Source organism: Arabidopsis thaliana, chromosome 5 (genome assembly GCF_000001735.4).
Source record: "Arabidopsis thaliana chromosome 5, partial sequence".
Taxonomy (NCBI): domain Eukaryota; kingdom Viridiplantae; phylum Streptophyta; class Magnoliopsida; order Brassicales; family Brassicaceae; genus Arabidopsis; species Arabidopsis thaliana.
Genome location: NC_003076.8, coordinates 13,815,749 through 13,843,527, shown reverse-complemented (window position 1 = coordinate 13,843,527; position 27,779 = coordinate 13,815,749). Strand labels below are relative to the sequence as shown.

At 34.6% G+C, this 27,779-nt stretch overlaps 4 protein-coding genes, 1 non-coding gene and 2 pseudogenes across 11 annotated transcripts; 3 read left to right on the top strand and 4 right to left on the bottom strand.

The window, feature by feature from the left end:
• Positions 1-372: 372 nt before the first annotated feature.
• Positions 373-7,413, bottom strand: AT5G35643 (annotated as a pseudogene; the record flags this gene model as incomplete). The annotated part of the gene is made up of 1 exon: positions 373-7,413.
• Positions 7,414-7,531: 118 nt separating this feature from the next.
• AT5G00530 lies at positions 7,532-7,885 on the bottom strand. Its single transcript, NR_144173.1, has 2 exons — positions 7,803-7,885; positions 7,532-7,673 (listed from the first exon to the last, which is right to left on the bottom strand). It is a non-coding gene; the product is annotated as an uncharacterized misc_RNA (transcript).
• A 1-nt stretch (position 7,886) lies between these two features.
• On the bottom strand, positions 7,887-8,895 carry AT5G35640 (Putative endonuclease or glycosyl hydrolase; the record flags this gene model as incomplete). The annotated part of the gene is made up of 2 exons (NM_122955.3): positions 7,887-8,193; positions 8,589-8,895. 2 exons carry the CDS (start codon positions 8,893-8,895, stop codon positions 7,922-7,924), a joined length of 579 nt encoding a protein of 192 aa, NP_198414.2. The 3' UTR covers positions 7,887-7,921.
• Positions 8,896-9,985: 1,090 nt separating this feature from the next.
• On the bottom strand, positions 9,986-13,099 carry GS2 (glutamine synthetase 2). 3 transcript variants are annotated; one of them, NM_001036892.1, is made up of 11 exons: positions 12,413-12,508; positions 12,021-12,322; positions 11,836-11,939; positions 11,711-11,759; positions 11,521-11,627; positions 11,348-11,435; positions 11,137-11,265; positions 10,981-11,055; positions 10,656-10,907; positions 10,509-10,569; positions 9,986-10,428 (listed from the first exon to the last, which is right to left on the bottom strand). In NM_001036892.1, the coding sequence occupies exons 2-11, from the start codon at positions 12,306-12,308 to the stop codon at positions 10,289-10,291; spliced, it is 1,293 nt and encodes a 430-aa protein (NP_001031969.1). In that variant the 5' UTR covers positions 12,309-12,322; positions 12,413-12,508; the 3' UTR covers positions 9,986-10,288. The 3 variants fall into 3 exon arrangements, with proteins under 3 accessions (NP_001031969.1, NP_198413.1, NP_001078639.1); NM_122954.4 differs by lacking the exon at positions 12,413-12,508 and adding an exon at positions 12,790-13,099 and having other exon boundaries at positions 10,021-10,428; NM_001085170.1 differs by lacking the exon at positions 12,413-12,508 and adding an exon at positions 12,698-12,782 and having other exon boundaries at positions 10,077-10,428.
• A 3,984-nt stretch (positions 13,100-17,083) lies between these two features.
• On the top strand, positions 17,084-19,104 carry LSP1 (Eukaryotic initiation factor 4E protein). Of its 3 annotated transcripts, NM_001344112.1 has the most exons (6): positions 17,125-17,387; positions 17,548-17,722; positions 17,821-17,952; positions 18,395-18,460; positions 18,550-18,687; positions 18,935-19,104. In NM_001344112.1, exons 1-5 carry the CDS (start codon positions 17,197-17,199, stop codon positions 18,580-18,582), a joined length of 597 nt encoding a protein of 198 aa, NP_001332369.1. In that variant the 5' UTR covers positions 17,125-17,196; the 3' UTR covers positions 18,583-18,687; positions 18,935-19,104. The 3 variants fall into 3 exon arrangements, with proteins under 3 accessions (NP_198412.1, NP_001332369.1, NP_974852.1); NM_122953.3 differs by lacking the exon at positions 18,935-19,104 and having other exon boundaries at positions 17,084-17,387; positions 18,550-18,907; NM_203123.1 differs by lacking the exon at positions 18,935-19,104 and having other exon boundaries at positions 17,160-17,387; positions 17,821-18,460; positions 18,550-18,799.
• A 740-nt stretch (positions 19,105-19,844) lies between these two features.
• Positions 19,845-21,704, top strand: AT5G35615 (annotated as a pseudogene). The gene has a single exon.
• Positions 21,705-23,234: 1,530 nt separating this feature from the next.
• On the top strand, positions 23,235-24,022 carry AT5G35610 (Paired amphipathic helix (PAH2) superfamily protein; the record flags this gene model as incomplete). Its single annotated transcript, NM_122952.1, has 3 exons — positions 23,235-23,362; positions 23,482-23,701; positions 23,903-24,022. 3 exons carry the CDS (start codon positions 23,235-23,237, stop codon positions 24,020-24,022), a joined length of 468 nt encoding a protein of 155 aa, NP_198411.1.
• Positions 24,023-27,779: the final 3,757 nt, after the last annotated feature.

Below are 27,779 nucleotides of genomic sequence, written 5' to 3'. Positions count from 1 at the left end.
TACGTGAGAGTTGATATCTCATGCTAGCGTACGTCCATATCTAGTTTTCCGAGATAAACCAAAAACCTTTAAGTATTATTTGGTAGATGCACGTGTACGTAGTTGTGGACGCTTAGATTTTAATATCCACAATTTATATTTACTACGGGAACTAAATATCATATGCGAATTTGGCTGAAAAATATTCAACTTGAGAAACATAACACACCTTGCAAATTTCTTAAGCAATAATATAATTTCTACATAAACATAAACAACATAGTAGAAGCCTTATCATAATTTGAAACATGACATAGCGGATAACATAAACAAACATATAAAGTAGAATTGAATAACTATAGCATTTGACTAACACGCCTAGCACACGACCAGAGGTAACAGCGGTTGCAAACGTTTTGGAAAGCTCCTGATACCATGTAACAATATAAGGCGCAAGGAGGCATACTAATTCCATGGCTGGTAGGATAAGAGAACGTAGGACCATATGTATTGATGTATGGAGGGTCAAACTTCTTTATTTCCTCGATGAACTCATCACCCAAAATTCGAGTGGCAACCGAGTCCAATGGATAATGGTTGCGGGTGAAGAGCTGTAGAAACAAGCCGCCCATATAATCATACCCAGCACATATGAATACAATGGCGCATGCAAGTGTTGCATTTGCTCGTACTGGAGCATGATGCTGTAAGAGCCTGATGGCTCCATTGATGTTTCGTTCATGCGTTAGAACACGAATACCTTCGTAATACACGGCCGTGGGATTATTAGCTGCAAAACACCTTAAAAAAAATGGTCGATGTCGGCCTTCATCAGCGGATCCGGAGAGATTGTGGCCCCCTCCAGCTTGGAAGTCATCGGGCGAGTTACACAAGGTGAGAATATTGGCATCTTTGAGGACATCCGGACGGTAGACAATGTCTCTTCCACGAGTGCCTGATCGTACCAGTGGACCAAGGTCGGACCAGCATTGGTCAGCCAGGTTCTTAGCTATCTTCGAGAGTAAATCGTCGGGAAGAGTCGGGTTAACCATGTTTGAAATGAGATAGTCAGAGATCGTCAGTAATTTCTTCACTTTAATAACAACTACTGTGAATTTGGTTGGGGCAATTACAGTTGAAATGAATGTCATACTTGTGTTGGTAAGCGTTGGCTGTCAAATCAATTTATCACTTGAGTTATGTTATAAAGTTAATATGCAGTGTACGAGACATATAGATATGTACGTACACATTTACATTATGTAATTGGAAGTGAACGATGTGTACGACAATATGATCGAGGAAACTAAATTAACTTCAGACAATCTCCAAATTAAATGTAGTTGCAATCACATATGTAAGATAGGTTTGTTCATAATAATTAGTTGTAAAGAATCAGAATATTGTTCTTGGACGATTAAAGCAATTGCACAGTACGACCTCCCGCTTGCCGTGCTCGTAGATGTCAACCGAGTATTTCTGACGGTAGAAGACCATATCTGCTTCTCGAATGGTTGTCAATTCCGAAAAAGGGTGTCCAAACGTAAGCAACTCCAAGAACTTCATCGTGTATGACCCGCAATCTCCTATAGTTGGGTTTTGAGCAACGGTAGGACAACGCACATACTCAAAAGGTTCAACTGAGTACGGAGAAATCAATACATCCTGGCACATCGCTCTGACTAAGTACGACATCATTTCGCAAATAGGAGTCATTTTCGCCTTCACAGCCGACTCCCGCGTGTGCGATATTAAAGCGTCATACACAGTTATTAGCCGTTCATTAAGGTTGATTCCCAAAGCAACCCAATGTTTACTCTTCTAGTTCATCGGAGCATACACAACATCGACATCCTTCAACCACTTCATATTGGGTTCACGGTTTATGTGTACTCCATTAGCAATGTCGGACATAAATTTACCCCATTTGAACCCGTTCTTATTAATACACTTCTTGAAGTCGCCCACCCGCTTGGTAAGTAGATGTGTCAGCATCATGTCCAATACAATACATCTGTTTGCTATCATCTGTTCCCCGTTCTTGTCCCACATCAACATTGCCATCATTTCTAAATGCTGAAATGTTCAAAAAATATATCAGTGTACGTACACTTCCACCAAAAATTTAATCATCTATGTACAATTTATAACAAGGAGTGTACGTATATAAATGCAACGTACCGAACTTTCGACCCATTCACTAGGTGTTAGAAGTTTCGCAAAAAAATCGTTGGGCACTTTGCGAAACCCGAAAAGAGTGTGAATCCTGTAAATCCAGAAAAATATTTGATAACAAGCTTAAGACTTGCAAAAATAATGATTGAGATATTAAATAATCCATTTTAATATAATGTACTTACACAGAGGGTCCTTTAATGATATTGCTGAATTCCTCTACTTTTGAAAGGTCAACCATGTCCAGGGGATTGTATGAGACATTTCCAGCCCTTATAACAACCTCTGTCTGTTGAGTTGGTACATCGGGCACCAAGACTGTTTTTGCCTAAAACCATCAGGATGGGCATCATCCTGTTCATAGACAAGTTGCTTCTTCACTTTTTTTGGGACCTTTGGGGATGCTTTTTTTTCTTCTTTTACTTCGACAGCAGCAGCATTGTTTGATTCATCCTGTTAACAAATATGATTGTCAACAACAGTTTCATATGTTTTTCTATGTTTAAAATAGGTACATACATTATTTTTAGGAATATCGGTCTTGTCTGCTTCATCTGACCCTGGGTTAGGATCCTCAGTTCCTACACACCCCTCGACAATACCCGGCTCTTCCATCACTACCTGTGCAAGTTAACGTACACAAGTCTATATAATGTACACATATACTCCTATGTATGTTATTCCGAGAATAGGAATTGAAACACACAAATTGTTACCTCCACATCAGTAGCTGCAGCCAAATCACCAACGGCTTTGGTATCCAACTCCCGTATGACCTGCATAATATAAATTTTATACATTTGAACAGTTAATAGTACATTTTATTTTTTGCAAGAGTTAGCTTACATTGTTAACTACTTGAAATGGTGACGGGGGATCACTGTGGGTCTTCTCAGGTATTTCAACTTCCATCCCTGTCACTAATTTGGATTCTCCTGCCGCCTCAACCTGTAGAATTTATCATCGGAAAGCAACTTTTTAGTAATGTATGAAACAATATATATGTACACAGAACATAGTGACAAAAATGTACGTACACTTGTGCCAGGTATGTGAGCTGTATCTCCATCAGAAGGCTCATAAGCAGTGTTTTCATGCCCGACCCGAACCGTTCGGTCCGACCGGTTGAACCGTGACCCGAATACTTTTCCGGTTAGGGTTTAGTGCTAAAACCCGACAAGTTCAAAACCAAAAAAAACCACAAAAACTCACCATTAACCCGTGACCCGGTGAACCGGTTGAATCGGCTGGGTGTGGGTTTAAAAAATTTCTCTTCATTTCGGAATAAAATATGGGATTTTAGACTTTATTCAAACATTTTTAGAAAAAATTTCAGTTCTTAAACTCATTTGATGTTTTAGATTTTGATAAAGACTTCACAATGCTGCTTTAAAAAATAAATCGAATAGTGAGTGAGACACCCGATATTAGTTCTGTGAATTCACGATGTTTTATTAGTTTATTTCTGTCATTGGTGATCTCCTACTATATTTGTTACGGTATTAGACATTTAGTTGAATTTTAAAAATTTAGTCACTTTATTATTATTGTTTGCTTATATATATATATATATATATTTGGTGCAAATGATTTAATATTTTATTAAACATAATCTGATTTTATATTTTATAAACATTATATGATTATTTTGTTTTTAAATGTATAAGAACTCTTAAAACTCTAAAATCTCTATTAATATTAAATTTATTAAATAAATTTTAATTAATTGACCCATGGTCCAACCTGGTTGACCCGATGACCCAGTGACTCAGAAGGTAGTCCGGTTCACTGTCTGGGTCGGGTTTAAAAACATTGCTCATAAGTTTCTTCTGACTCGCTGCCATTAGCTTCAGTCGCAACACTGACATCTCTTGTTTCTTCCTGAAACAAAAATAATTTTCAAAGTCTTATGGGCGTACACATATGGAAAAAGAACAAGTGACTAACACATACCTGTGCAGATGTTGAAGGTAAACCTGATGGATTGTCTACCATCTCTGTGTCAGCATCAGCTATTTCATCGGCCCCTGTATGGGTACCAACTAAGCCAGGTTCAACAACATCCTTTGGTCCATTATCCTGAAACATAGGCTACCATAGAGTTAAGCGGTAGATAAGTGGATAAATTAATGTAATATATACGCATATAGTCATGGAAATCTGTATATAACGATTACCACAAGATCTACCTCTGAAACTCTTGCAGACACATTAGATGGAACTTCTTCCATCTCGGTGTCAACAGTAGCTTCTTCCACAGGCCTCCTTTCCTGTGTAACATAGACAACCCAGACATTGAACCTAAAAAGACAGTCTTACCAACAACAACATTTCCTCGATCCTGAAACATAGTTTAACTAACTTCTTAAGCGAATATGTATGTACACCATTTAAACAGATTGTTAAGAGTATTAGTAGACGACATACCAGATGGGATTGTGTGGATCCAGCATAAGGAACTATTAAAAATCCAGTGTCTAATATCTCTTCTTCAGCGGCCGAAGAATCCAATCCATCATTTGTAGTAAAATCACTTTCATTATTAGCGCCATACTGTATCAAAGCAGACAGTACAGTTATACATATGGATTATAAATATTTTAGCAATGTACGTACATGACTTACCTGTTCATCAATGAATCCTTGCATATCTTCCTTATTGGAATCAGATAGCTCAGTAGTGTCAACAGCAAAAGAAACATTTTTCTTCGGCTTTGAAGGTTTTCTTCTTCCGCCGACAGCAGTGGTATGTACACCAGGGACATCCAAATCTTCCTCTTTGGAATTACAGCCAACAGAAAGCGCAAAAGTGTCCACATCATGAGAAACACGAGTCAGCCTTGAAGACTTTCTCGTTCCAGTGCTTCCTTTTGTAGACATCCTTCTCGATGGCTTCTTCGCAGTAACCGGTGCCTTATCCATAGAAGTAGGTGGTTCCCGCGAATCATGGGAAAGTATGGTTTGTTCTGGCCTTTTGCCTTTTGGATCAAGGGCAACACGTATCTGCTCACGGACAAAGTCTTTCATATCTTCTTGCATTTGATACATTTGGTCTTCCAGCTCCTTGAAAGACCTTCTCATTTCAACAATAATCCTCTCAGGCACAGGCTCTCCAAAACAATCCTCAGCATTTTCTTCATTATCACAGTCCATTTGAGATTTCTGTTTTTTCATAGCAGGTTCTTTAGGGCTCGGGCCCGGTGCATTTCGTTTCCTCTTAACATTTACAATAGACCAGTTGCTGCTATTAATTGGTTTTCTTCTAAGTGCAATAACAAAAAAATTTGTAAACAACCTTTATACTTATACTTACCTATCTCTTCTTTTTGTGGTGGGCGCACCTGCTTTGGTACTCTAGCATAGCCTCCAACCCATTCATCCTCCTGCCACTGGTGCCCATCTATCAACAGTGCCTCAATGTAATCAACCCTTGGATCATCAACTTCATCATCCCATGAAAGAGATGGAGGACAAACATTATCAGCTGGTTTCACAATATAGTTGACCTCAACCTACACAAATAAGTATGTTAACCATAGATAATGTACATTTACTTATTATGTACGTACATACACAATTTAACACACCTCATCAGCAGCCTCACACTCCAAAATGCGAGATGTCCGGATTGCCCGTAGTGAGGCAAGACGATGGATAGACCTCTCAGCAAATGTCATGTTAGGTACATCATCAGGTCCTAGCTTAGCAATTGATGGGATTGTTTCGAAAAGGTAAAAGCTGGAGAGCTAATGGGAAGCCATGGAGTGCATAAGACCCTATAAGTAAACCCCTTATTAGTTGTTGAGCATCGTAAGGAGTTTGGAATTTTGCTATCCTCCCCAAAGTACGGGTAAAGGACACCCTTCCCCATGGGTATTTGCAGAAGAACTCCAGGTTCTTCGTCTTCTCGACAGTCTTCGAAGTAGCCCTGTTGGGGTTACTGTGGGCCGCTACCACACCGTCAACCAAAATAATAAGAGATAGTGCCAGTTGCTTCCACCCCTCCATGCTTTCCTCCTCCTGCAGCCAGCTCACCAAATCAGCAATTGTTGGAACCGTGTCCCCAAACCTCTCATCAAACAGAGTCTTCCAAACACTTTCACACTCAGGTTTCACACTGATAACATCCTCCACGTCTTTCTTCTTGGGATACTTCCCACATTCCAGCCCAGTTAGAATACTAAATTCTCTTAATCCAAATTTGATTGGATGACCGCCGAATACAATCCACATCTCATTCACCTTCTTTGTCACTAACTGACGGCATATTAGTCCAAGGACAAGCTTAGCATTGAAAGATGCCTTGTTTTTGGGTATTTTAAAAAGTTCCCCAAATGGAGAATCGAGAAGAAACTGCATCTCTGGTTTCCCCTTTAGTACATTTGCTATGTAAGAAATGTACTCCGGTTTAGAGTACGCGTTCATCTTCGTCTCAGAAGGGTACCGGTCTAGAGCAAAGAGTCTTGGTGGTAACTCTTCAACTGTAAGATCTTCAGTCGGAGCAACACTTGGACTACCTGCAATTAAAAGTGATATACTGCTAAGCAAACCGAAGTAGTGTACGTACACAAACATTTTCCAGATTATAACTCAAAATCATATTTTTGGCGGAAACAGAGATTTCCAATTCTACTTCTCAATTTTTCATCCTAAAGATATGCTAAATTCCGACTAGTTCTAACCTTTTAATCAAACAAGCTTTACAATTCTGATACACCCAAAGACAACAAACGGTAAATTAGAGATTCTAACCCAGTTCCTCCGTTGCCTTTGTCGCAGAGCGTTTTCTCCGCAGGGAAACTCTTAATACCCGCTTCTCCTTCCCTGGACCATGCTACTTCCTCGGGACTTTGTCGTTTGCTTTATTCCCAGCCATAGCTAAAGTTGCTATTTCGCCGGAGGTTCAAATTTCGCCGGAATAAACAGTAACTTTCTCTTGGCTTCGCGGGGAAAAACAGTAACTTTCTCTTCCCCGGTTGTGGGAGTTCAGTGGCTCAATTCAACTACCCAACAATTCGAAGTTATGTCGAATTTTGAAGCAATGGATACTGAATTTCGTTTCGCTTTCTAATTCTCTCTCAAATCTCTCCGTTACTCTCTTCTCTTTTTCTTTTTCTTCGGTTTCTTCGTTTCAGTTTTTTTTTTTTTGTCTTTTTCAAAACTGAACCGCATAAACTAAACCGAAAACAACTGCTGTAGGGTTTGGTTTATGCCATCAACTTAACCGATACGAACTGCTGCACGGTTTGGTTTGTGCAATTATTAAGTTTTCTCAGGGTAATTTGGTCCGAAATTGAATGAAAAGACAAACCGTGAAAACCAGTTCTCACTTTGACAAACGGTGAGAGCAAATCTTTTTTCGTCCACTTCCGTGAAAATTTCTTATAAAAGTATTAGTTAACTGAAAAGTAAAAGCGAGTCTTGACATTCGCCATATGGACCCATCAACTCTTATATCCTCTTCTTCTTCTTCTTCTTCTTGCTTTCAGCTGCTTTGTATCGTTATCGAAGTATCGTCCCTGCTCGGACGGAAAAAAAATCTAGTCAAATTAAGGCAACAGATAACTAGAAGAACCCTACATATGTAGTTAGACAATGAAAAATGTATGGACACAACAAGTCTGTCTTTTTTTGGATAGGATGCTTACATTCTTTCTATGTTCTTCACTCTTGAGATGCGTGGAGAAATTTTCAAAGCCTTGGACAACAACTATGAATTGCGCACAAGGAAAGGCAGTTTCACACGTTTCACTACACTTGTCCTCTTCTAGTGCCTCCGAACCCATAGCATCTGCCCGTAAGCTTGCCAGTAAGCTTTCCCAGAATAAGTACGGCCCTGGGAAGTGGAAGCGGACGCGGCTTGCTGAGGATCATCTGGAAATATTGACCGAACGACGTTGTATCCGAATCCACATAGCTTGTCAAGAAGACTCGAGAAGATTAACTCATTTGATATGAGCATTATATTAGACGGAGGTAGATTGTCCCAAGTCCAATAAATGACAGCCGAACTAAGTTCAAAGATATCTGTTTCAGAAACTTCAAGAATTAAAAGATAAACTCTCAAAAAAATGTAGTCCAGAGAGTTGAATGAACCATTTAGGCCTGGGAAAAAAAACCGAAACCGATTACCAGAATCGGAACCAACCCGAAAAATTAGACCCGAAATTGAACCCAAAAATTTACCGTATTGGGTCTTAAATTCCTCTACCCGAAAACCCGAAACCAAAAATTTGTCAAAAAGTTAAAAAATGAATTAATTATAAAAGAAAATTGTTTAAATTATTTAAATGATGTTCAACTTTTTATTGTGATCAATACCGAAATTTCCCAACCATTCATCTACATGCAACCATTTGACAAATTATAAAAGAAAATTGTTCAACCTATTCATCTACAAAAAATCCAATCTAATAATGTAAAAAGACACTAACCAAGAGGGATGTGGTGAATAGCGATTCCAGAAGAATAGACTTGTGTGAGGAAGTCATGAGGAACGTCTGTTAGTATGCCAATGGCAGTGGTTGTGAGAGCACCAGTGTAGCCTAATTTCTCCAACGCCCGTTTTATAAACGGACTCACCCGACGAACATCAACGTCATTGGGAAGCGGACACCTGTTGATGTCCCACCAGACGCTTGTCGCTGCAGCCCCAGCCGAACACCTGTTGATGTCCCAACTGAAGCCGGTCGAGGCCCCGTTCACGGTCGAGGCATCGGCCTCCTTGGTCTTCATCATCATTCAAGACTTTAAAACCTGAAAAGAAAAATCAAACTGAAATTTAGAATTTGGAGAACCAAATCAATCTTTAAGTGTCACCAAAACGTGCTAGTAACTTAACAATGGACCGTTAACTTCTTAATCCCACCGTTGATTCTCAACCCTATAGTGCGACGTAACTGTCCACAAAAATTCATTCCGATCGAAATACGTTGAGACCTCTATACGCTGTTCTAAAGATGACACATTGAATCTGTGTATCTAGGGTTTCAGGAATTGGCAGAAACAGAAATTTCTTGCGTAAGAAGCAATCGTTATGGTGATTATGATTTACCTTTTCTGACGGTTTTGACGGCTCAGATAGCTTCCCTAACACTTTTTGTATCAAAAACCACCGTCTATGGTTTCTAAACAGCTCAGGTCTTACCGAAAATCTCCTCCAGAAACTCCAACTTGAATCTGAAAGTTTATCTGAAAAACAGGGTTTTGCAGAAATCAGAACCAGTGATTTTCCCTCAACTTTCGAGATGGATTTAGAATGGAATATACGTTCGTTTGAAATACCGTCAATTTCTATGGATTCCTTGCAGCAAGATCTATCCAGCGACGGAAAAATCTCGAAGTAACTCTCTTTGGTTCGACGGGAAATTAGTCCACAAAACCCTTACTTGTCACAGTTTCGTCTTTTTCTTCTTCACAAACAAAACCTTAAACTAAAGAGTTTATGAGATCAAAACACGAACTTGCAGAAGAAGAAGACATAAACAGGTTAGGTTTCCTTACCCAACAAACCAATGATGACAAGGCTCGACTCCGGTTAGCACCGGCAACAACTTCAATGAAAGACGGCCACGTACGAAGCAACGATGGTGACTTTGCCCACTACGATCCTCTAACCGGCAACAACTTCAATGAAAGACGGCCACGTACGAAGCAACGATGGTGACTTTGCCCACTACGATCCTCCTTTGTCTCAGTCTTTGTCTCTCCCTCTCTCTCTCGTTTCTTCTCTTGGCGGTGTTGAGAGAGATGTTTACGCTTATACACATATATGGCAACACACATAGTCAAAACCCTTCCAATTTTGAGGTTTATAATCACTTGGGCTTATGGGCTGAAGCTTATCATTTAATTTAAATGAAAGCCCAACCTTTGAGATTGAGGATGTTACACTTAAATACACAATTACACATTAAATCTTTCAACAGTTAAGAACCAGCTTAAATTCAACCATTGGACATGCTCTAACAGTCAAAAGAACCAATATAAAAGGATGAACATTGTCCATACAATTCTGAGTTTTAAAAATGCAAATGAAAAGACAACAAACAATGTCTTAATCCGAATGTTTAAACAACTTGAGAGACCACATAGACACGTGTGTTCATCAGATTCATGAAAGTTTCGACTAATTTTAAACATTCAAAGAAAGCTTTTGAGCTGCAAGGGCTTCAGCCTCAAGAGTTGGCTCCCACAGGAGTGTGGTCTCTGCCAAAAGTGAGGTCACAATGTATGGGTCCATGTTAGATGCTGGACGGCGATCTTCTAAGTAACCTATATTCCAATTCACAACAATACATGTTAGCAAATATATTGCATACCAAAAATGTGTGTAACCATCCTTGAAACAGTACCTTTTCCTTTCGCCTCGGTGTCACGTCCCACACGAATAGAGCATCCACGGTTAGCCACGCCCTGCGTAGTCAAAATGTTTTAAAGCAAATGAGTAGAGTGACACACTTATATGTGAAATCATTCAGACTACCACAGCATATACATACCCATGAGAACTGGTCAATACTAGCTGTCTCGTGCTTTCCGGTCAACCTTCTCTCGTTTCCTTCACCGTAGGCACTGATGTGCTCCTTGTGGCGAAGCGAGAGGTTCAAGATAGCCTTCTTGATCACTTCAAATCCTCCTTCCTCTCTCATGCTCTTGGTACTGTAATTGGTGTGGCAACCAGCACCGTTCCAGTCACCCTCTATCGGTTTGGGATCAAGTGTTAGGACAACACCAGCTTGTTCTGTGATTCTCTGCAAGAAGATAACAACAGTTACGAGGGCTAAACACTCTCACAGATCTCTACAAAAAAAGACTTTGAATTACCTCAAGAAGGTATCTAGCACACCAAACATGATCACCTGCATCAATTCCTACGCTCGGGCCAACTTGGAACTCCCACTGCACAAACGTTTTAATAACATCAGAGGATTGACAAACAAATAACGGAATATATTACCAGAGCTCCATTGAGAAAGAGACCTGTCCAGGCATAACTTCACCATTAGTACCACTAATGTTAATTCCAGCATATAAACAAGCTTTGTAATGAGCATCTGAAATGTCACGCCCCCAAATCTTGTCAGCTCCAACTCCACAGTAGTAAGGACCCTGACAACAAAACAGAATTGGTCACTTTTTTTGTTACCAACACCACAAGAAAACACTGTTTTGGCTTGACTTGATTTATCACCTGAGGACCAGGGAACGCTCCAACAGGCCAACCTAAAGGCCATTTGACGTTTTGCTGAAGTAAAGTGTACTCTTGTTCAATGCCGAACCTATAACCATGATCAAGTATTCAAACTTAAGCACCAAATTGTAAGTAAATGTGATTTACAATGAAATTTAAGGGTGGTGACGAACCATGGAACCTCGCCAGAGACCTTCTTGTTACTGAAGATCTCAGCAGCTTTAGCACGTTTGTTTGTTGGAATTGGCTCACCAGCTGGTGTCCAAGTATCACAGATAACCTTCAAATAACAAAATCTCAATAATTAGTATATCATTATGAAAAAAATTGCTTATACTATCAAACTCAATTAATGACACGTACCAAGATGTTATTGCCTCCACGGAAAGGATCTCTGAAGATAGCTTGCGGGCTAAATAAAACAATGGTGTATGAGATTGTGAAATAAAAGAGAGAATGAGATTATAAATGTGACAAAAAATTCTTACTATAGAATCACTTCACTATCTTCACCAGGTGCTTGACCGGTACTCGAACCATCATAGTTCCACTTAGGTAGCTCAGAAGGATCCTCCACCGGCTTTTCGATAGTCTGAAACCATTCATAAACAGTATTAGTATCATAGTTCTTGACATTAAAAGGTTACTATACAATGTAGAGTATCATTCATACCCTTGACTTGCTTCTAAGGTCAATTCCAGATCCTCCGATCCAAATGTATTCAGCAATGATCCTGTCAGAGTAAGGTTTGGTGTCTAAATTGAGAAGAGTCTCAACTCTATTGACAGTACTGTTATCAGATTGGAGAGCAAGAACTCTAAAGCCTCTGACTTTGTTGTTGCTCTGCTTCTTCTGTTTCAACACAACAGAGCTCCATAACTTGGATGATGATGCAATGACTGATGAGTGTTTAGGCACTCTCATCTGACATGTTGGAGAAGCTGCTAAGATCTGAGCCATTGGATTGATGATCCCTGATCAAAAACCAAAAGTCAATCAAAATCCAAATCAAGAATCTAAAGACTTTTGTACTTTGGTCTGAATCATCCAGATTGCTGGTGTACTTTGGTCTGAATCATTCAGATTCTTGACCAGATTGGTGATTAAACTAAACCCAATTCACTATGCAAAAAGGTGATTAGTAAGTAACCAAAATACATTAAATTAAAAGCAAAAGACAAAGAGATCCATTATAATACCAAAAAGGTGTGATGATCCATGTTTAAAAAGTAGAGAGAGTGGATTAATTAGTAAAATGTGTGGACCCTAAGATCTACTGGAACCAAAGCTTAGATTAGCAACTGAAAGACAGAGTTTAACTTTATTACAACAAGATTCTATTCTCTTACCAGAAAACAAAACAAGTGACAAGAACAACAGATCAAGAATGCTAGAAAAAAAGTTAACAAAACACAAGAGGAAACAATTAAGAAGAAGTTACCTGGGACTTGAAGAAGACTTAAAACTGATGAATCAGGAGAGTTTGGTGTTTGTAACAGATGGCAAAGAAAGAGTTGACAAAAAGCAAAATATGAAGAGCCTTAAGAATCTTTATTTTTAATATATAAAAAGGGAAAAAGAGTGAAGTGGCTTTTGCCAAAGAGATAGGGGTGGACTACGAGTGGCGCATATTTGTGTTTCAATCTTTTTTCTTTCTTTAGTTTTGCTAAAAATGGCTTTTTGTCTTCTGCAGATAAGGTCTCCTTGTACCTCCTCTATCTCAACTTCAATACTCATAAGTGATTGTGGTATACAGTATTAGCATTTAGGTTCCAAAAATATTAAAAGACATTCCTTAACGTTGGTCAATGGTGTTGAAGACATTACCATTCCAATAATGGGAAAGGTTGAATATTTTGTTTTAAGATTTTAGTTACTACTATTATTTACAATGCAAAGAGTAATTTGACTTTATAAAAAACAATAAAGTAATTTGACCAAAAAAGAAGAAGTAAAAGTGGTAATAAGTTAATCATATAGTAATTAGTAAACTAGGTTAGGCCCACCTAGATAGGCGGGTTTAAAAAAAGTTATCAATTTTTACCCATGATATTAGAATTGTAAATAGTAAATGATAATCCCTATTTTTAAATATTTAATTTAGTAAAAAAAATTTTAATCGAATTTTAATCTTAGAATTTTCATTTTGCTATACACTTAATGACTTTAACTATATCTTATTGATGATATTTAAATTTTAAATAATAGTCAACATACTTTGTCTATATTTTGTTTAGTAATTTTCTAAAACCCAAAATTTTAATCTTACACATTTTATTTTATCATACAATTTAACTATCTTTTTCATCGTAATAGTCCCGATTTTGATTATGCCCATGCTATTTTAATGGATAAGTGTTAAATTTTATATCAAAATAATATGTATATCATATAAAATCAATATAATTACTTCATATTAAAATAATTCACAAATAACAAAACATAATGAACCAAAAAGAAAAACCACAAAATATTTTGGAAAAGAAACATTGATAGTTTTGCTACATTCTATAATCTCATAGATTAGGTTTACCTAATGTCAAACTCATATTAAATGACTTCAAACTTATAAATAAAACATTAAAATTTTATATTAACATTTTCATCAAATAATAAAAAAATCAAGATTTTATAAATGATAAAAATTCAAGTTTTCATCAAATTATTTTGTTATTTTAAACTTTAGTGGTCTTTATTTAATGATTTATTATTCATACTAATGATTTTGTTTTAAATTAATACATTCTAGATTTATTTAATTGACCAATAAAACATGTAAAATCAAATTTGTTAATTTTCCTTTTGATTAATAAAAATAATTATATATATATAGACATAAAAATTAGTATATGTAAATTTGTTTACTTTTTTAGGTTTTCTATTTTTTTAAGAGAATCATATATATGAAAGTTGGCCAACTCTCTCCATATGATTGACACATCATCACTTTAGCATTTCCCATGTGTCTATTAAATAATTAATGTAATCTCTTCAACTTTTAATTTATAGGTTAATGATATATTTATTATTTAATTTTAGATATTATTCTATTTACATATTTAATTGTACTATTACTAAATTTATTTTAATATTACATGATTTTTCAATAAAACCATTATAATAGTTTTCTCATACTCGAAGATTTTTTTTTTGTAATCCAAACTCAAAGTATGAGTGTATAATAGTCGTAGATTACTTAATGATTTGAGTAAGTTATTCTCTTAAAAATTGATATTTATATTCTCCTAAATTGATATTTATATAATAAATAATTGAGGGTGAGGAATACGTAAGGAGCTCCACCATCAAATTCTTAAGTTTCTAGAATCCAACACTATCCTCTATTAAATTGGTTTAAGACAAACGTTGTTTATGAATTATGTGTATGATGCATTGGTGAGAATTTGTTATAAAAAATATTTTTAATACTAAAAGTAATTGCTTATTGCATGAGTGAATGATTAGATAAATAAATTTTTTATATATTTAAGTTAAACAATACAAAAAATCCAAAAAAACCACGGCGTAGCGCGGGTGATCACCTAGTACAAATAAAGTTAAATCTTTAATGACAGAGACAAACATCTTATCGTTAGACTTGTCATGTGTCATGATCTCATGAGGTACTAACTTTTAAATCTGTACTTGATATAATAAGATAAACATTTTGCTTTTAGTAATATATCATTATCTAAGGATACCGCAATGAATATGTTGAGCTACCTAAACACTCTGCATCTCTGCTATTGCTAGCTTTTTCATGTTTTTTTCATGTTTTTTGGTATCAAAACAGTGTGAGGAGAGTATGTTATACATTATCATTTTGTAGATGAATTTAACCCACTTCTTACCAAAAGAGAATTGGAAAAGAAAAGCAGTGTTAATGTTATGGTGGTTCGGCCCAAAATTGACATACATTAAGCATTTCATATTGAGCCAATTATCAAATTAGAAGAATGTAGATGTCTTATCTTTTACTTATGAGCAAATTAAAGCTATTAAGTTTTTACTTCTTTTTTTTGTTAAAATGATGGTGGTCTTGACACAAGCACTAGCAAATAAAAAATTGCTTTAACTCCACCCTTTTTTGTTGTCAACCATGCTAAACAAACTGATTTGAATTGAGTCTCAAAAAAAAAAATAGAAGGTTTATCACTAAAAGTAACATAGTTTTATTATTATAGAGAAATACACTAAAATAGCATTAAGCTAAGTTTTTGTTCCAAAAAACCATAAATAGTTTTTTTTTCTTTCCAAAATGCCTCTACAAACGATTTAGTACAAAAATACCACAAAGTCTAAAAATGATTTCTAAAGATTTTAAACCTTCAAAACTAAATCCTAAACCCTAAAATTTAAACACAAAATATTAAATGCAGACCCAAAGTTTAAATTATAGGTGAATTTTAGTTTTGTGGGATTTTCAAAAAAAGTATCTTTTACTGGTACTGTTACGAAAAAAACTGATGGTGTTACTTTTGGAACAAAAAACTTATCTTAGTGGTATTTTTGAGAATTGTCTATTATTATATCTTATTATATAAAGTATGGTTTTCGATTTTAGATTTTGACACATGTAATCTTATTATCAATTTTATTAAATGAGTAAAAATATAAATATAAAAACCAAAGTAAAATATTAATATATCTTATATAAAACAATTTTAAAAAATTGAAAGAAGATAAATATTAGAAAATTATATGTATCTTATCAAACAAAGATAGAAAATATAAGATTACATATTATTTTAAAGAAATAAAAATGTAAAGAAGATAATTATATGTATCTTACTGAAAGAAATTATAAATCAATTACTAATTCTAATTTGAAATTACTAATTCTAAAAGAAAATTGATTACCGTCTTCCTAAAAATTTTAAAAAGGATTTAAGGAAACGATCTTATTATATTAAATATAATACATAAAGGAATTTTACAATTAATTATAATCTTAGAAGGAAAAAGATTTCAAATACTCACCTCTATATAATTAGTAGCCGGATTTTATGCGGTAACTGATACAGAATGTACAGTTTTTGCCACTTCTTCTCGTCTTAAGAGAGAACGACGGCGATCAAACAAACGTCGCCGAAGTTTAGGCGGCGAGTGAGAGTATATGAGTTTATCAAGCAGAGATTTGTAAGTTTTCTTGTTTTTGGGGGAAAAAGATTAGGAATTATAATAACTTTATTTTTTTAATTTATATTTGGAACTATAATATAAAAATCTTATTTACATTTTTAAAACTATTTTGTTTCTTTAATTTATCTTATTTTATATTAAAAATTTTAAAATTTATAATAAAATTACATGTACCAAAATCTAAGATCTACAAAAATAACACATGTAACAGTCATATGAATTACTAAATTTAAAAATCATGCTTTATATAATAAAATATCTTTTATTACTCTAGAACCTCTAATGTAAACAATATTTTCTAATTTGATACTACTAATTAAGATTTTGCATTGACAATATGAAAGAAATTCCGCTATTTGGAAATTAGATCTCATACCTTGGTGTATTTTTTTTTATTTTTTTTTTAACAACACCTTGTTGTAAAAAAAAATACTTTAAACCCTTGTCTATTGGGATTCCACTTGCAATTAATTTTGGAGATTTTTATTTTTACTTGTTTTTTAAATACCAAAAGACAATAGAAAAAGAAAAAAGAAGAAAAGAAGAGTTAAATGCTCTGATGGACCGGCCCAAAATTGACCCAATAGAGTCCAGAAATAGCCCTTTTCACTTCTTAAACCATTCCAAAATACATCTCAAAAACAATCTCTCTGTCCCTCTCTCGTAACCAAAAGCCGTCTCAGAAGAAAACTCAACTGCGAAGAATATGGCGACCGATGATGTGAACGAGCCTCTCCCGGCGGCGGCGGAATTACCGGCGACAGAGGCGGAGAAACAACCACACAAGCTCGAAAGAAAGTGGAGTTTCTGGTTCGATAACCAATCAAAGAAAGGCGCCGCCTGGGGAGCTTCTCTTCGTAAAGCCTATACTTTCGACACCGTCGAAGATTTTTGGGGGTTCGTCTTTCTCTCTTCTCCTTTGATTTCAATATTTGTCAATGCCTTGCTTTGTAACTTCTAAATCTGGGATTTGTATAGAAGCTATGGTTATTGTGAATCTCGATCTATGTGTATGGATCCGAAAATCTAAGGATGTTAATTTTTTGGTTATTGTTAGATTGCACGAGACTATATTTCAGACTAGCAAATTGACAGCGAATGCTGAAATTCACTTGTTCAAAGCTGGTGTTGAGCCAAAGTGGGAAGATCCAGAGTGTGCTAATGGAGGAAAGTGGACTTGGGTTGTTACTGCTAATAGGAAGGAAGCTTTAGACAAAGGCTGGCTTGAAACTGTATTACATTCTAACCCTAACCCTAACCTTTTACTCTTCTGTGTTTTGTTAGATGATATGTGGTTTTGGTGACTGGTTCTATTTCTTATGATATGTAGTTGATGGCTTTGATTGGAGAGCAATTTGATGAAGCAGATGAGATTTGTGGTGTGGTTGCTAGTGTCCGTCCACAGTCGAAGCAAGACAAGCTCTCCTTGTGGACTAGGACGAAGTCTAATGAAGCTGTTCTGGTATGATGTTTGTTTGTCTTCTCACTATGTTTATATTGATGCTGGTGTTGGCTATTCATGATTATGATTGTTGGTGGGATATCCAAATTTAGTTTGGTAAACTTTAGAAAATACTAACACTCGTTACGAGAATTCTTAATGCTACACAGAGAACTATATAGCTAGTGGGTTTTGATGCTTAACTTGCTTTGTTGCCTGTCCTTGAGAGTTTTACCAGCTTCTGATGATTGAGATACTTCTGCAATAGTAAAATTGTTGTTTTTAATGTTAAGGTTATATGTTGCGACTTATAAACATAATAGTAAATATAATAGTTCATTGGCATTATAAACATAACTATCTTTGTCAATGGACATCTGTTTTAAAACTTGGCAATATGTTAAGATTGGTTTATGAATCTATCTGATGAATTTATTACTTGGTGTTTGTTATTGTAATTCAGATGGGTATTGGGAAGAAGTGGAAGGAGATACTTGATGTCACCGACAAGATAACTTTCAATAACCATGTAATTACACTTCTCTAAAGAAGAAGCTATCATCTTTTTGTACATGTTTTAGATCTCATGTGGCTTAATATATCTTTGTCTATACGCAGGATGATTCCAGAAGAAGCCGGTTCACTGTCTGAAGAAACGAGTGTGAAGCCAGAGGAAGATGCAATATGGCTTTTTTTGTGATACTGTTTGGTCGGTTTACTCAAATAGCTGAGACATTTAGGGACATTCACTTTGAGGTGTAAACTCTACAAAGTTTTCTGTTTCATTAAAATGATTTTTTGTTATAAATTAAGTTGAGTTATATAAATCTCTTTCGAAACCACCACTTGTTAGACAAATACAGAGATAATATACTCTTATTAGCAACACCCTAATGCTTCTCTTTTGTATTTTGTTGGATCACATAGTGTTAGTACATGTCTATCGCATTTGTAATTATCACTATATGAATTTACAATCTTACAAGATCTTATTTCTTTGTAGGTAAATTTCAAGAATCTGGTAAAAAATTGATTTAGAGCAGGATTCCACGATTTTCCTTTGTATTAATTGTTTTTGTACTGTGATTTTGAACCTTTTTAATTAATACTGTTGCAGTTAAGCAGTAGTTTAGTCTTTTATTAGTTTTATCCTCTTTTTATATAGCCGTGAGATTATGATTTCTTCTTCAGGAAGAGTCTATACCATTTTGAGTTTATCTTAAAGTTGCTTGAACAAGGAGATATGGTCGATTACAAATTGTGGATCTTCCATCTCCGATTCACAGTTTTTGGGTCCTCTAAAATGGTTCAAAAAACCTTATAACAATTCGTTTTGATTATTTAAATATTCACTTACAAGTTGCTTAAATCTATTTTAGGTTTAGGATGGACTCATATTGAAATTATAAATACAAACAATGTGTCAATTGGCTACTGAACTTTTAAAGCTTAGAGATTTTGGATTAAGGAAAAAAATTTGATTAAGATTTTTAGTATATGTTTATAAATTAATACTCGATACTAAATACATTTCTTCAATTCCAAATCGGCTACCCGAACTGATTAATATATTGTATATTTTTTTAATTAATAAACTATCATAGTCTCATTGTTATTAATTATAAAAAGATATAGCCAAATCAGGAAAGAAACCAACATGTTTAGGATTGAACAAACACGAGTCTGAAATTGGGTTTACAGTTCATTTTGTTGTTAACAAAACTATGAGATTGCAATTTACATCAATGAAAAGTTCTTAAACAAGTTTTGGAAAAACAAATTTCAGATTCATATGGTTTAATTAATCATTTTTTTCTCCAAACTGGATATTAGTGTTTTGTCTTATGTTGGAGTCGTACGGTTCTATTATTGCATTGGTAGATATGTAGTCGTTGTTTAATCTGGTAATTTTAATCAACTTCTCCAAGTCTTCAGTTATGTTCGGAAGCAAGGTCCATCCTCAAAAGAAGGCAAATATTAAAAGGATATTAGGTATCCACCAAGAAGGAGGTATGGGCACCTACTGAGGACTCCTTGCAAAGAGCTATGGACCCAAGGCATAAGTTTTTGCTTTTGTACAAGATCGTCTAAAAAACCGAATAAATACTTGGTCGTCAAAATTACTCTCTAAGGGAGGTAAAGAGGTTCTTATCAAATCAGTGGCACAAGCCTTTCCAATGTATGTAATGTCGAGTTTCCTTTTACCAAAAAACATTTGTTCCAAACTCAACAGTGAAATTTCTAACTTATGATGGAGCAACAACCAAGAGAGTAGAGGTCTCCATTGGGTTGTGTGGGACAAATTCTGCTTCCCACAATCTAAAGGAGGATTGGGCTTCAGAAGGTTAGAAGAATTTAATCTAGCCCTCCTTGCCAAACAGTTGTGGAGACTAATGAAATATCCAAACTCTCTTGTGGCGCGAGTCCTAAGAGGAATGTACTTCTGCTACTCGAGCCCCCTTCTCGTCAAGCCGTCATATCTACCCTCCTATGGTTGGCGTAATAAGCTTGCGGCTAGACCACTCCTTCTCTCAAGCTTGAGGAAAAACATTGGCTCAGGGTTCGACACCAGAGTCTGGAGTGATCCATGGATTCCAACCATACTAGAGTGCCCAATGACAAGTAAGTTGACATCAATAGATTCTAACCTATACGTTATCGCTGATAGACCCAATCATTGAGGCATGAAAGCAGGAAAAACTTCAAGAATTGATAGCTACATAAGAAATACCCCACATTCTTAGACTACATCTGAGTCATGCCTTTTTGAGAGACTCGTACATCTGGGTCCATACAAATCTGGCAATTACACTGTCAGATCCGGCTTCAAGGCAACAAAAGCTTGCCTTTGAGGAGATTTTGCCTCCCTTTTAGTAACCCAATGTTAAGGCACTACATGAACATTCATGGACGATCCAATCCTTTAGAAAAATTAAACACTTTCTTTGGCAAACTGCCACGAGATGTCTAGCTACCTGCCAACAACTTTTTGATAGCCACTTAGGAACAAATAAGGTGCGCCCTCACTGTGAATGTGTGATGAGACCATAAACCATGTGCTTTTTGATAGCCACTTAGGAACAAATAAGGTCTTCCTTGCACCCTCGATTTACACAATTTAGATTACCTCTTCTGGAGAACGAAAGAACTCGGCGGAAGCGAAGAAAGTATAAAATACTTTCCTTGGATTATATGGTTTATTTGAAAAGCATGCAATTCCAAAGTCTTTGGGAACATAGAAGTCCACCATGCAGACACCATTCAGCTTGCAAGCTAAGAGGCGAAATCTTTACGAGTGGCAAGAAGCCGGGAAAAGATTATTGATTCGCTACCACCTACCCAAGACTTAGTCGCTCGTTCCCCTATCAGAGATTGCTTGACATGCCAGGTACATGGGTCATGAGTAAACACAACCTCCTTATGTGGTTTAGGATGGATTGTTGGTTTTGATCATCATTTCTCTAATCTTGGCTTAAAGTGCATTCACCATTGTTTATCTCTCCTTCACATAGAGTTTGAAGCTCTTCTCTTGGCAATGTGTTCCCTCATGTCATCATCCATTCCAATGTTTCTTTTGAGATAGATTGCAAGGAGCTTATTCGGGTCTTGGACACTCCCGATGAGTGGCCCACATTTTCTTCTTCGGAGTTAGAAGATTTGAGTATGTTAAAACTTGGGTTTCCTCATTTATTCTCTATCTTTTGTTCCACGTTAAACAATGTCCGCGATGAATACTTCGCTAAAAAGGCAAGATCTCGCGATTCTATCTTTCTCATGTAAGCTTCCTCTACACCGGACTGGTTCTTACTTCTCACCTGAAGGAAACCGTCGGTTTCTAGCTTAAATGGATGATTGTATTTTGCTGTCAAAAAAGAAAGAAAGAAATAAGGTGGTTCCTTGCTAAAAAAAAGAAAAAGAAAAAAAGAAATAAGGTGGTTTAGTGATCAACCACTTTAGGGAAGGAACTTACAAAGAGACTAGATGATTTTTCAGTATAATTTTCTTTTGTTTCTAATCTGAATATATAATATATTTATTTTAAATTTCTTATTAATATGGTCAATTCTCTTTAATATTAAAAATTATATTTTATTTAATATAGAAATTATATATAATCAAAATAAACTCCTCCATCTAGAGTGCCACCTCATTACCACTTAATCAAATCTATTTTATAATTAGTTAGCTCAATATGGTCAATTTAATATTGAAAGTTCCTTTTGATTTAATTGTTGAGATTAAAATAAGAAAAATAGCCAAATATAGTCTCACTTTTAAATCAAATTACTTTTTCATTTTTAAGAAGTTTGTAAGTCAAAATTACCAGATTGTAGGCATAATAACTCCAAATTTGTTCCTAAATTATACTATAAATATCCCATCAAATCAGCATCTTATAAATATTTAGAAAAGCTACTTAATAGAAAATGTATTTTTACTATATTTAACCAAAAGAACACTGTATTTAATGCATTATTATTATAAAATCAAATAAATGTAATACATTAGTGTATAGGGATATGTTTAGGGATTGCTTTTTATTTATTTTATAAAGTTAACTATGATCAACTCATACTTATCCATGTGTAAAAAGAAAATGTATATATTTCTTTTAACTTTTTGAAAAAATTGATTTTATCACTATTACAACAAATATAAAATATTTTAAACAAAAATAGACGTGTATCACACGAAATTAAATATTTTTAAAAAGTAACAATAAAACCGCGTGCAAAACATAAGTCACAAACTAGTCAAATAAAAGATGAAAGAACACAAAAAAAAAGAGAGAAAAATAAATATGTTACCTTAAAATGAAGATTTTCTCTTTTACATATGTTCTATATATAAGTCTATCCGTTTTATGTTATTTGTAAAAACTTTAAACATCTCTCTCAGATTTCTTTGTTGAAATTGTTTGTCTATTATCTGTTTGTTTCGTATGAGGTATGTAGGAATCTTTCTCCACTAGATGATTTTAGGTGTTTATTAATGCTCTATGTGCTTCTTTAATTATATCTCATTGTTTCTCTTTCGAATTTTGTTTTAAGCCTTTCACTCTTGTTTTGAAGTATTTATAATGAAATAATACTGAGGTTACATTATTTCAAATTTTATCAATGATCACTTTAAATTCCATTGCAGTTTTCCTATGATTGTACTCCGATTGCTAGATCTAACCGTTATTTGTATGTGACTTTGATTGTGTTCTATTGTTGAATTTTTTTAATATTGAGAGACTTATGTTATTCGCGTTTTTACTCTTTTTATGTGTTTGATTAAGCACTGACAATTTTGAAACCATGAGCGCATCGAAGATAACTAAAAGTAACCCACGTAAGTACCTCAAGATTGTGAAGAACAAACTTCAAAACAAACGTGAAATTTATGTTAGGTTTCTTCAGGTCATGACTGCTTACTCAGCTCAGAGGTATATATTTTCAATGTTGATAATTGGGTTTGCTCTTAAATAAATTTCATTTTGATTCACCTAAGACTCTTGTGATTTCTGGGAGATGAAGAAAGAATCTAAAAAGTATTCTATGGCAGAATTGATCCAAGTGGTGTAAAATCAGTGGTTAAAGAACTCTTCAAAGAGGACCAAGAGCCGATATCAGGTTTCAATACATTCTTGCCAAAGGGTTTTGAAATAAAACCCGAGTGTGACCAAAATGGTTTCAAAATAAAACTCGAGTGTGAACAAACTCCACCAAAGAAGTATGTTGATATTGAGTATTCAGAAGCTCTTGATTTTGTCAGAAAAGTTAAGGTATGCCATATTTACTTTGAGTTGAAAAGATAGATGAAAATTTTGCTTTTATCATAAATTTGAGTGTTTTTCCTAACAATTCTATAAGAACTTAAACCAAATAAAAGTTTTTTCTAGTATAGCCTTACTAGATTTTTTTTTAATTTATGTTTTGTGTTCCACTTTCCCTTACATATCATTTATTTGTACAAAAAGTTTCAGGATGATGACCGTATATACAAATCATTTGTAACTATTATGGACATGTACAAAAAGAAAAACAAGAGCCTTGACGAAGTCTGTCGTGAGGTATATATGTGTGTATACCTACTACAATATTAAAATTGTTTCTTTTCTAACCATACCTTATCTTGCAGGTGACTACCCTATTTTGAGATCATCACGATTTGCGTGTGGAATTTTTTCACTTTCTCCCTCATTATTGATGATATTATAGAGAAGCATAAAAATACGGTTATGGGCCGGGATGATAAGTTATGTATGCAATTAAGCCGTGTTGTACCATTAGTTTGTTGTTAAACTAGCAAAACTAGTAATTAATTTCAACTATTTTGGACAATACATAGCTTATTGAGAAATTATTAAGAATGCCCTTCCCCTTTTTAATTGTACACATTTCTTTAGTCCATTTTCATTTATATACTCATTTAAATTTTAATTATCATTTTAGCCATATTAGAAAATGTTTTAAGTTATCTAAATGAAAAACGATTTTCCCCGCAAAACTTATCCCGAAGATAATTTTCCTGCCAAAAGAAGTCTGACAAAAACTTTTCCAGCCAAAACTTTCCCACCAAAGTATTTTTTTTGCACCAAAATCAATTCCCTCCGAAAAATATTTTTGGAGGAAAATAGATTTACAAGAGTTTTAAGAAGATTTAAAAAAGATTTACGAGAGTTTTAAAAGTATTTTTAAAGGATTTACAAGAGTTTTTAAAGGACTTTTAAAGGATTTTAAAAGGAGTTTTTAAGCAATTTCAAAACTTTTGTAATTTCTTTTGAAATCCTTTATAAACTCTTGTAAATCTTTTGAAAAACTTTTTAAAATCTTCTTAAAACTCTTGTAAATCCTTTAAAAGGGTTTTAATGTATTTACATGAGTATTTAAAGACTTTATAAGGATTTTAAGAGGTTTTAAATTTATTTTACTTGTTTTTAAGAACTTTACAAAGCTTTTAAAGGCTTTAAAAAAATTTACAAGGAAAAATTTCAGTTTTTAATTACTTGTTTCATTAGATGAAGGGTAATTTAGTCATTTTGTTTATGAAAATGGGTATTCTTAAAGTGGACAATGGAAGAAGATAATTTTGCAAAAATGCATTGAAAAGGCTATTTTTACAAATTCCCCTTGATTATTTCTCAAGTTTCTTACAAAATATATAGTTTAAACGCGTAAGATATTTTGATTTATTATAGAAATTTATTTGCTATTGTCTAAGTCGAGATATAAGTATTTGACTTTCTTGGTCAATATTGGTTTAAACTTTTTTGTTTGTTTTGAAGTGGCTGCATGCTGGCATCTCGATAACGGAAATACCTTTACTTTGAAACTATTTTCTTAAAATGTATATGTAAATACTTAAGAAAACTAGTTTTGAAAAGTTCAAATTTAGAGTTCAACAAAGAAATTTTATGTATAAAAGTGGAAATAATGAAGAAGTATAGGTAACAATTTTTGGTAACATTCAAAGCTTATCTTATAATTATCTGAATCGGAGGAGTTCTCCTATCGTTCTCATCTTAAACCATTGCTGGGGAATCTTCCAACTAATGCAGAACGTTATAGTTTGAATAGACAATCCGATTACGAATTATCTTGTCTATTATTCATGTGAAGTGTGCCAAATTAAGCCTCCTCGATTTTTCTCTTTCCATAAGCGACTTTATCCCAAAACTAATGGTATAGTTGTCAATGGCATAGTACTATAGACATTTTATCGTGGTCACGTCATACAAAAAATATACGTGATAAGTTATATAATGTTAGAGAACTATTTTAATATATTTTCTTTCATGTTGAATATTCAAACTATAAGTGCAAATCGAGTCACACTTTGAATTAGCAAAAAATACCAAAATTGAGCTAAGAATTAACATAAGGTGATATTCCTTAACTAAATTTAATAGGTTGGTATACGATTCACTTAAGTTTAATTACACATGACACTACATGATTTTCTCGACATTTGACTAAAACACAAACATTTTCATTTGACGTTTTCACAAATTAATGTTAAATAAATTAGGGAATGTGACACGTTTAGGCACTTTTAGAGAATATTATTCTGTTTGAGGCACTTTTCAGGGAATAAACACTTTTTACACTAATTCTTATTTTTTTGGACTTTTTTACCCTCAATTCAACTAAACGTAATTAGAAATAAAGAAAATCTCTCTCTCTTTCTCTCTCTCTCTTTCTCTCTCTCTCCCCTTCCACGATTCCTCTTATCGATTATGGCGGCGGCTCACGAGAAATCGGTGATACCAATTCTGCAAACAAATGAGAGAAGATTCTTAAAAAATTCGATCTCGATTATCTCAAAACTTTGGTAAAAGTTCTATATCCATAAGGTCTTGGAGGTGGAGGTCTCTGCAACCTGTAAGAAAAACAACAAATAATGTTTTGGTATCCATAATAACGTGTCCATTTAAATATATCCATTCGGAAACCTTTCTACTGATCCATATCCATTCTATATACTATGTCCATAATAACAAGAGATTCGATTAACCTTGGTTTGTAAAGAAACCAAAGTTCCATGTCCACAAGGTCTTGGAGGTGGAGGTCTCTACAAACTGAAAGAAAAATTAACAAACAATTTTTTGGTTTCCATAATAACGAGTCCATTTAAATATATCCATTCGGAAACCTTTCTACTGATCCATATCCATTCTATATACCATGTCCACAATAATAGGAGATTTGATTATTGTGGTTTGTAAAGAAACCAAAGTTCTATGTCTGTAAGGTCTTGAAGGTGGAGGTATCTGCAAACTGAAAGAAAAATTAACAAACAATTTTTTGGTGTCCATAAGAAAGTGTCCATTTAAATATATCCATTCGGAAACTTTTTTACTGATCTATGTCCATAATAACATGAGGTTTGATTAACCGAAATTTCGATGCTACGTAGGTGAAACGAGTTTTACCCATGAAAGAGAGCAAAAATCAAATCAAACCGCCATTGTTGAAGAAGAAGAAGTTTCTTAGAGAACTGGATCTCAAATTTATGTCAAAACTTAGATTTAAATTGCAAAATAAATCACAATCTCAAAGAAACCAAGGGTTAGTACTCTCCAATTAAGATAATTCTTCTTTGACTTGAGATTGAAATTAAAAAAAAGAAAAATCAAATTACCAGAGCCACCCATTTGCTCAAGGCGGTAGAGGAGCCTGTGACGGAGGTGGTGGCGGATATCGCAAGGGAGGCGGTAATGAATACGGAGGAGGTGGTGGCGGAAATGGAGGAGGCGACAGTGGTTACGAGATACATAGTAGAAGGTACAGATCTGGTGGAGGTTGTGGTGGAAAAGGATACGCTGGTGGTGGCCGTGAGGTGGCTAAGGAGGAGGTGACACTGGAAGTTACGGAGGAAGCGTAGTGGGGTTTGGTAATCGAAGATAGTGTAGTTTATTGTCACTGTTAGATTGTTGAGAGATAGGGAAGATGATGATAAATCCTATAAGATTTAAATTTGAATTTTGAATATTGAGGTTATCCTATAATATTTGATTTTGATTTTGGAAAAAGAGAGAGAGGAAGAAGAGAAGTTTTCGTAAAAGAGATGGTGAAGAACAAAAGAAATATTGCTAAAGAAAAAGAGAAAATAAGGTTGAGGGCAAATTGGACAATTTAACAAGCCAAAGTGCCTTCTCTTTTGGAAGTGCCTAAAACGACAAATCTTTTTGTAAAAGTGTCCCATAGTGTAATATAATTATTGCGTTATTTTAAACATCAACTAGGATTTAATCCGTGGTACACCACATGACAAATATATTCATATATATATATAGTAATAATATTAACTTTTACGGTTTTTAATTTAGTATTTGTTATATAATTTATATTAATGTTGTA

What these genes read in the sequence shown, in the direction of transcription:
- GS2 (NM_122954.4), bottom strand. Translation starts at nt 12,308, where the DNA reads ATGGCTCAGATCTTAGCAGCTTCTCCAACATGTCAGATGAGAGTGCCT. An exon ending in GTATTGACCAGTTCTCATGG is followed by an intron (nt 10,570 to 10,655) that starts GTATGTATATGC and finishes TTGACTACGCAG; the next exon opens with GGCGTGGCTAACCGTGGATG. An exon ending in CACCGAGGCGAAAGGAAAAG is followed by an intron (nt 10,429 to 10,508) that starts GTACTGTTTCAA and finishes ATTGGAATATAG; the next exon opens with GTTACTTAGAAGATCGCCGT.
- LSP1 (NM_001344112.1), top strand. Translation starts at nt 17,197, where the DNA reads ATGGCGACCGATGATGTGAACGAGCCTCTCCCGGCGGCGGCGGAATTA. An exon ending in ACAAAGGCTGGCTTGAAACT is followed by an intron (nt 17,723 to 17,820) that starts GTATTACATTCT and finishes TATGATATGTAG; the next exon opens with TTGATGGCTTTGATTGGAGA. An exon ending in AGATAACTTTCAATAACCAT is followed by an intron (nt 18,461 to 18,549) that starts GTAATTACACTT and finishes GTCTATACGCAG; the next exon opens with GATGATTCCAGAAGAAGCCG.